This window comes from Berghia stephanieae, chromosome 6, assembly GCF_034508935.2.
Source record: "Berghia stephanieae isolate SIO BIC M18660-M18661 chromosome 6, UCSD_Bste_1.3, whole genome shotgun sequence".
Lineage (NCBI taxonomy): Eukaryota > Metazoa > Mollusca > Gastropoda > Nudibranchia > Aeolidiidae > Berghia > Berghia stephanieae.
The window spans coordinates 63,986,196-63,995,606 of record NC_088365.1 but is presented as its reverse complement, the minus strand read 5'-3'; the positions used below and the strand labels follow the sequence as shown (position 1 = coordinate 63,995,606).

General features: G+C 36.9%; 1 protein-coding gene across 1 annotated transcript; it reads left to right on the top strand.

The window, feature by feature from the left end:
- The first annotated feature begins 393 nt into the window (after nt 1-393).
- On the top strand, nt 394-3,693 carry LOC144975432 (uncharacterized). Its single transcript, XM_078919496.1, has 2 exons — nt 394-602; nt 1,857-3,693. The coding sequence occupies exons 1-2, from the start codon at nt 491-493 to the stop codon at nt 2,144-2,146; spliced, it is 402 nt and encodes a 133-aa protein (XP_078775622.1). The 5' UTR covers nt 394-490; the 3' UTR covers nt 2,147-3,693.
- Nucleotides 3,694-9,411: the final 5,718 nt, after the last annotated feature.

Below are 9,411 nucleotides of genomic sequence, written 5' to 3'. Positions count from 1 at the left end.
TGATTGAGTTTGTATGTGTATGTATTTGTTTCTTCATATGTATTCCAAAAATTGTCAACGAATGAATGTTTGAATGACTGACAACTAATATTGTAAAGTGCCGCTGAGCACTTTATGGAAGTTGAGCGCTATGTAAATAACTTATTTAAAAAAAAGATTTGAGCATAGTACGACCCTGAAATTGTGCTTGCTCTCTCTCTCTCTCTCTCTCTCTCTCTATCTCTCTCTCTCTATCTTTCTCTCTCTCTTTCTCTCTCTCTCTTTCGCTCTCTCTCTCTCTATCTCTCTTTCTCTCTCTCTCTCTCTATCTATCTATCTATCTCTCTCTCTTTCCCAGTACATTTATAAAATCCTATCTCCATTGTTTTTTTTTTTTTGGTATGTATTGTATAGTCGTTTATTTTTTTTATATTTATCAACAGGTAGCCTGGGCAGGCCTGTACGTGGCCGTAAGGCACCAAGTTGTCCCATACAGAATTTTGTAGGAGGAATGCCATACTCACACCACTTTGAGCAATGTGATGTGAGATTTAATCTCCCTCAACTCTTTACTGAAAATATAGAAGAAAGGTATTGGAGAGGGGTGGAAGCTGAGATTAAAGGTAAGGAATAATTTGATATAGGATACGGAAATGAATAATAGGACACGTGACGATGGTAAACATCTGTTTGTGGTTCCATCCATCTTTGATGTGACTAGTTCAAACCGTTCTTTCAATTTCGTATTGTGTCTGATTTACTATAATAAGTATTATTGCACCGTTGCCGGGAAATTGACATGCCCAGTGAGGTCGTTATCTATATATTTCTTTCTATCTATCTATCTATCTCTCTCTCTCTCTCTCTCTCTCTCTCTTTCTCTCTCTCTCTCTCTCTGTGTGTGTGTGTGAGTAACATGCTAATATTATGTATGTATGTATGTGTTGTTTATGCTTGTTTTGACTGAGAACAAGAAATTACAATCCATGTATATACCATGTTTCACGCGCATCATGTAATGTATACCACTTGAAACAAAATCATGAAATTAAAACTCAGATCTAAGCCTTTTGTCCGTCAGTCATTTCCAGTTGTATATTAAACAGCATTGTCCTCAAACTAATCACAGACATAATCCTTGGACAGGTTACACAAACATACAACAACATGCACACATATTGTCTTAGGGACATCTGGGTGGTTTAATACCCATTCAAGTATACTAGTGTTGGCGTTTTATTTCTCTGTATGTCAAATCATGAAATCGGTTTTCATTCTTGTCAATAATAATAATAATAATAATAATAATAATAATAATAATAATAATAATAATAATAATAATGATGATGATGATGATGATGATGATGATGATGATGATGATGATGATGATGATGATGATGATGATGATAATAATAATAATAATATCAATAATAATATCAATAATAATATCAATAATAATATCAATAATAATATATCCATTAAAATATGTACATATTATATGTACATTAAAAAAAATGGAAATTCGTTTACAGACGTGACATGCATAAAAATGTATAAACACAAAGTTAAGAATCTATGGCGACAATGTATATATATGTAAAACATATACAACCAAGAACCAATAGCAACACTTTATATATTGATTTGATAAATTGAGATAGGCCATACCTCTGGTTGTGGTTATTATTTCTATGACTTGTACTAGGCCATTGACAACATTTTATATATCGAAAATAAATTGTAATGTCTTCTTACGGGCTATGTCTAGTTTTGTATATCAATGGCTTGGGTCTACGCGGGAAAGCTGTTTGAGAAAATTTTGAGGATATTGCGCTGTATGAAATACTCACATGTTCTTTGTTTACTTTGTCTTGCAGCCGCAGCGATGAAGGAGGAACAATCAGTACATCACGACCAACATCATGATCACCATTACCAACAGCAACAGCATCGCCAACAACAATGGCAATCACCTCGACAATACCATACACCAGGATACCAGAACCAAAGCCCAGGCACAACGTATCTGCATCAGAACTACCCAGTAGCTTATACACCAATCCAGACACAAATACAGCACCATGTCAAGCAAAGACAAGAATCTGTCCGTGTCTATAGGCCCAATTGTTTCGTCTTTGGATATGACAGATGTGGGATTTGGTGTTGACTCCGAGGAGCATTCCAAGGGACACTACTGCTTTCAGCTTTGCAGAGAGAATGTGATTTTATTAGTTGCGTCCCTTTACCATGTTTACAACTCCTTTATCTCTTTATTTCAAGTCATGAGTTGTGATTCATGCTTTTTATACATTTTTAAAACTTTCAAACTTTGTCCTTTCGTTAGGATTGCATACATTCCGCCATAAAAACAATTGATTTATCCATATTTGTCACAGTTAATATTTTTTGAAAGTTAATTGATAAAACTTTCTTTTTCACTCTACAGTGCCCTTTTCTATTATTTTTCTTACCTAATTGTCTCAGCTTATACAGCTATCTTGATGAACCATTACATTTATGCCCCTACACTCATATACAAATGAAAATGCCTCTTTAATATCTTTTCTTTGATACGCACGTTTAGTTCAGTTAAAATGCTCAAAGTTTTGCCATAAGTTTTTGGTTACTTGATAATAGTTCCTGCATCCATTGCTGTACTTTATATGTAATTATCTTTTTTTTTCATTATGGAAGCTTAAACAAATTGATAATATTTATCTTAACATACCACTAAGGCACATTGTTTTAAAAAATTATTGATTATCTCGTTATAGTTGAGTGAATTATATTTTTGTTATTTAAATCATTTTCAATTCGAATAAGCTAGTAATTAGTAATTCTATATACATTTCTACCATTTGTGTCAATGGAATTCATCACAATTTAAACTCAATGACTTCTTATTCTTAAAGTATATTCCTCCCCCTCCCCTACTCCATTCATTGCTATCACTATAATTACTTTTGCTATCCACATTCAAAATAGGGAGGGGGGGGGGGGGTTGTTATATTCTCCATTTCATTCCAAGGGACACTACTATCCAGTGTGATTGGTATGGTAATTTGATTCGTCCCTCTATCATGTTAAATACTGACTTTGCATCTTTGTTAAAGTATTCAACGCTAATTTAATTTGTTGTGATTCAAGCTATTTCGAATGCATTTCAATTCAGCCATCGGGTTTTTGTAAGAACTGAATATATACATACAATCTATTTGTCCTGACTTTTTTTTTGTTCTGTTGTCAATAGATATTTTTTTAATGTTGATTTATAATACTCTCAATTTCCTGATCAGTGTCTTCAGTGCTTTCAGAAAGTCATATTAAATTTACACCAATCCTTAAATCGACCCTGCTCTGTCTATCCCGATATGCTACGGCCACATTTAATGTTTTATCGTTGCGTCTCTACATTCTGATTCAAGGGGATAAAGCGACGTGTACTTATTTGCAGGAACGAAACCCCAATTCCTTATGGGCTCATTGGGCTCAATCCCCCCAAAATGACGCAAAATATTGTTCATTACAATAATGTTAAACTAGGCCCATTAGGTTCGGATGTCAGACCTGCATATGTGTACACGTCGGGGTAAAGCCTTTTTGCCATTTTCTTCTCCTACTTGATTAAGTTTGATTGCATAAATTAGTGACAGTACCATTGTATCTGACTGTGCTTTGATTTATGTGATATTGAATAAAATTGATAAAACATCACTGCTTTCAGCTGTTTCTTGAATTAAAATTTTTTTTAAATTGAGATTTACATAGCGCAATATCCACTTAATGTGCTCAAAGCGCTTTACAAGGGGTCCCTGGTCAACAGCAACATTTAACATGTAGGACGAGACATGCCGCCTGTAAGGCGATATTACAATTTTTCGGGCAAAGACACTGCTGTTAACGGCCAGGTACTCATTTTACACCCGAGTACGGTGAGAGAATGTGAGTAAAGAGCCTTTTCCAAGGACTCAACTATGCGCGGAGCGCGAGGCTCGAACCCAGGACCCTCCGATCCGAAAGCGAGTGTCATACCACTAGACCACATAGCCGCAATTAGATAGTTATTAGCTTATCTTTTAACGCTGCTGTTCTGGGTGGGATTCCTGACCTCCCATAGTGGGCAGGGGGGCACATGTGTCTTCTATCTGATTTCCAACATGCTTTCTGCATTTGTCTTGGAATGAGATTACTTGGTTTTGTCCTGGCCCTTTTTTCCCTTCTATGTAATCTCTGTTATGTACTGTTATATATATAAATATATAATGGTTTATAAACATTTGAGTGCATTCTTGTTAGTGAAGACTTGTGCTTGTGTCTGGATGAAACATATTTTATCTGGGTGGGGTTCCTCTTGTGTTCTTGGAATCTACATCTGTTCCTTATTTGTACCAAGTTCCCTTTGTCTTACTTTTTTTATTGTGTGCTTCTTTCAATTGTAAATCTATAGCTTTTGTTACTATCCAATTTTCTTCCTTTTTACTGGCGCAGAAATGACCTGAATGTGTCGCAAGCGCCGTATAACCCTTTAAAAAAGCAAGTAAAAGATGAGATTGAAAAAAAGAGCTTTTATATAGCGCATCATCCACTAAACGTGCTCAAAGCGCTTTACAAGGGGTCCCCGGCCAACAGCATCATTTAACATTTAGGACGGGACATGACGCCTGTTAGGCAATATTACAATTTTTTTCGAACAGAGACAACGCTGTTAACGACCAGGTACTCATTTTACAGCAGAGTACGGTAAGAGAATGTAAGTAAAGAGCCTTCTCCTAGGTTTCAACTATGCGCCGGGCGAGGCTCGAACCCAGGACCTTCCGTTCCGAAAGCGAGTGTCATACCACTAGACCACAAAGCCGCACACATAGATCCTAATTTTGCTTGGGCTAATATATAAGTTATTCCCTTCTAGGGTGGCAGTCACGACATATTTTGCACACTAAGCGTCCTTAACCTTAACCTTAACAACAACACCAAAAAAATTGAACAAGTGTTTTGTCTTTTCCTCTCTTCCTGAATGAGATAGTGGGTGGGATTCTTGACCTCCCATAGTGGGCAGGAAGGTCACGATGTGTCTTCTATCTTCTTATACTGTTCCTGTTGCTTTCTATCTTTCTCTTGGAATGGAATTGCTTAGTTTCGTTCTAGCCCTAGCAGGAGGCATTGGCTCTGCGGAAAACAGTCAAATGTATAGCTATCGTTTTGGGAAATGATTTTTTCCCTTGTATGTAATCTCTGTTATGTACATTTGAGTGCATTCTTGTTAGTGAAGACTTGTGCTTGTGTCTGGATGAGACATATTTATCTGGGTGGGGTTCCTCTTGTGCTCTTGGAATCTACATCTGTTCCTTAGTTGTACCAAGTTCCCTTTGTCTTACTTTTATTTTATTGTGTGCTTCTTTCAATTGTAAATCTATAACTTTTGTTACTATCCAATTTTCTTCCTTTTTACTTGGGCAGAAAACACCTGAATGTGTCGCAAGCGCCGTATAACCCTATAAAAAGGCAAGTAAAAAATGAGATTGAAAAAAAGAGATTTTATATAGCGCATCATCCACTAAACGTGCTCAAAGCGCTTTACAAGGGGTCCCCGGTCAACAGCATCATTTAAAATTTAGGACGGGACATGACGCCTGTTAGGCAATATTACAATTTTTTTCGAACAGAGACAACGCTGTTAACGACCAGGTACTCATTTTACAGCAGAGTACGGTGAGCGAATGTAAGTAAAGAGCCTTCTCCTATAATTCAACTATGCGCCGGGCGAGGCTCGAACCCAGGACCTTCCGTTTCGAAAGCGAGTGTCATACCACTAGACCACATAGCCGCACGCATAGATCCTAATTTTGCTTGGGCTAATACATAAGTTATTCCCTTCTAGGGTGGCAGTCACGACATATTTTGCACACTAAGCGTCCTTAACCTTAACCTTAACAACAACACCAAAAAAATTGAACAAGTGATTTGTCTTTTCCTCTCTTCCTGAATGAGATAGTGGGTGGGATTCTTGACCTCGCATAGTGGGCAGGAAGGTCACGATGTGTCTTCTATCTTCTTATACTGTTCCCAAGTTGCTTTCTATCTTTCTCTTGGAATGGAATTGCTTAGTTTCGTTCTAGCCCTAGCAGGAGGCATTGGCTCTGCGGAAAACAGTCAAATGTGTAGCTCGTTTTGGGAAATATTTTTTCTTTAGTATCTTGTTATGTCTGTTATATTATATATATGGTTTATACTTTATGCATCTTAGTGAAGTTGCTTGTTGGATACATTTTATTGAATCATGTCTAGTGTACATTTGCATTTTAGTGCTTTTTCAATGTAATCTATACTTTGTTATCAATTCTCCTGTTTATTGCATAAACATGAATGTGTCGAAGCGCGTAAGTGTCAAAGCGCTTTACAGTCGACAGATTTTAACTTAGGACGGGACATGACGCTGTAGCATTTACATTTTTTCGAACGAGACAACGCTAGTTAACGACCGTACTCATTTTATCAGAGTGGTAGCAATGTAAATTTAAAGTGCACTTTGCTATGTGGTCAACATATGCGCGGGCGAGGCTCAACCAGGACCTTCGTTTCGAAAGCGAGTGTCATACCATAGACCACATAGCGCACGCATGATCTATTTTGCTTGGCTATACATAGTTATTCCCTTCTAGGGTGGTAGTCCGAATATTTTGAACGATTCCCTGTGTACCTTGTTTAACTATTTGAATAGCATATAAATTCAGCGAATGCTGATTATATAAAGAACTAATAAAGAAGTAGATAAAATTGATATCAACCAACGTGTACAATGACGTTGATTCCAGGAACGTTATTACAGATGCTTTAACCAACACAAATTTTTCTGAACTAGCAGAAATTATTGATAATGATTCGGCGTTGAATAACTTGAGTCGGTTGGGGGTGGGGGGGGGGGGGCGGGCTTAGCGGTACGGTCCTTGCTTCGTACCCGAAATATGCCGGGTTCAAATACCCGATGTGCTGTGTGATCTTGAACAAGTCACCTTGCCCTATTCAGTTTGCGGCGCTGCACTGCACTGCGGCTGACGCCTGGGTTTTTCTAGTTTTCCCTTGGAATGGACCCTAAAGACAAATTTCCCCTATGAGATGAATAAAGAGAATTATATATATATATATATATATATATATATATATATATATTATGTATATATATATATAATAAAAGCAAAAACAATGAAATAATAGTGCTCAACTTTTTGATAAAAGGAGCTATTTATAATCATTTAAAGTATAATTATTATTAATCCTACAGATCTATTTCTTGTATCTGGGACAATCTACGGGAAGTGTGTGTAAGCGTTACTGTTGTTTATGGTTGTGTGTTGTTGTTTCATTTCCGCCTAAGACAAACCTGCTGGGAAAATACCAGACATTGCAGAAGCGGAAACGGCTGAGAAAACTATCAGAGCGTTCAATAATTCTAGATGCGCGGAAATTGTGATGGCTAAATGAGACGCAGCCAAAAACGTTGACAACATTATTAAAAGCTGTAAAGGTGTCCATTTCTTTGTCATGAAAATCATTAAGAATCTTGCGACAGTAAATGAACCCCAACCTAACGCTGTAATGATCGCTCCATTTGATTTGGAAATGCCGAATTCCTCAACTAAAAACGTCATTATAAAATTAAATTGCGTCGTTTTCACTCACACGTAGAGAAGTTCAAAAATACACAATCCTATTAGCATGATGACTATTGATAGATATGGAATGTTCCGTTGAGAAAATGTTGGCCCTGGACTCTTCTTTGTTTCTTCTTGGTAGTTTTTAGAAAAATAACTAAAAACGGAATGGCAGTGATCACAGCAAATATTCCCGTGATGAAAAATACATACTTTACACTACTTTCCGGTGCAGCCTGATCAGTTGTGTTTAAGTTTTGCTTTAGATCTTTTGTAATTGGATTTAGAATTCTCGTCTTCAATATTAAAGTTCGTTCATTTGAATACAGATAATTTGTGCTTGAATCATGTGGTGTGCTCTAGTTTTTGACGTCGTTATCATTGTTAACATCTCTCTTAAGGGCGCCACTTTTGTCCAACAAAAACGGTTCAGCAAATAAAGGGGAAAGCATTCCTCAGACAGAAAACACGAAATGAGAAAACCGTAGCAAGCCGTTTCCGTCTGAACCCCATAAAGCCAAATGTCCCGTGTTTAAGCCTGAAAAAGAAAACAGAATAACGTCAGAGAATTACTGACACCATGTTAGGCCTTTATATAGATGTAAAATAGAAGATGACTATTTTCACTATTAAACGCTGTTTTTTAAATGTAATAATACACCGCTCACGTCAGGCCACGGCCTTGGTTAACACTGATTACGACGTCAAAAACAAGAGCACACCACATAATTCAAGCACAAATTATCTGTATTCAAATGAAAGCGCTTTGATATTGAAGACGAGCATTCTAAATCCATTACAAACGATCTAAATCAAAACTTAAACATAACTCATCAGGCGGCGCCAGAAAGTAGTGTAAAGTATGTATTTTTCATCACGGGAATATTCGCTGTGATCTCTGCCATTCCGTTTTTTGTTATTTGGTTAGAAAGGAAAAAGGCAATTATTTTTATACCACAACATTGGTACCACAGTTATCTTGTCCTCAGACTGAATTTATGATCTCCAATGAACGCAAAAAAACAAAACAAACAAAAACAAACTTTTTAGGACATCTTGTAAGCGATAAATCTATAACCACTATCCAAGACTCCTGCCACTATCCCATCTGGTACTCCGTCTTGACAAACTAAACGACAACTTTTAAAAATTAAAAGCTCAAAATTTAATCTTCTGTTATTTGAGAAATGACATTCATTCTCATTAATAATAGCCTATTGTGAATTTTACTAAAAATGTCTAAATCTCAACTTTAATTTTAAATTACCAGGAAAAACACCTATATTCTGTGACCAATTGTCTCAAGAGGGTATTATGTTGGATCAGCGTCTTGTGCTTTAAACTGAATTTTTAAACCAAATGTATACAATTGGAGTTAGAACTAAACAAAAAGTTTTTATATAGAACAATATCCACTCAAAATCTCACAGCGCTTTACAAGGAGTCCCAAGACAACAACAACACTTAACATGTAGGACGAGACATGACGCCTGTTAGGCGATTTTATATTTTTCGGACAGAACAACGCTGTTAACGGCCTGGTACTTAATTTACACCTGAGTACGGTGAGAGAATGTGAATAAAGAGCCTTTTCCAAGGACTCAAATATAGGGCGAGCGAGGCTGGAATCCAGGACCTTCCAATCCGAAAGTGAGTGTCATACTACGAGACGACATAGCAGCAATCTTACCTGGAGTGAGGAAAAGGTATGTGACAAGGACAGAAGGAGATAGAAGAGTGCTGTTGAGGCCCTATGCTTCACCAGGAGCCAAGAGGCATAAGT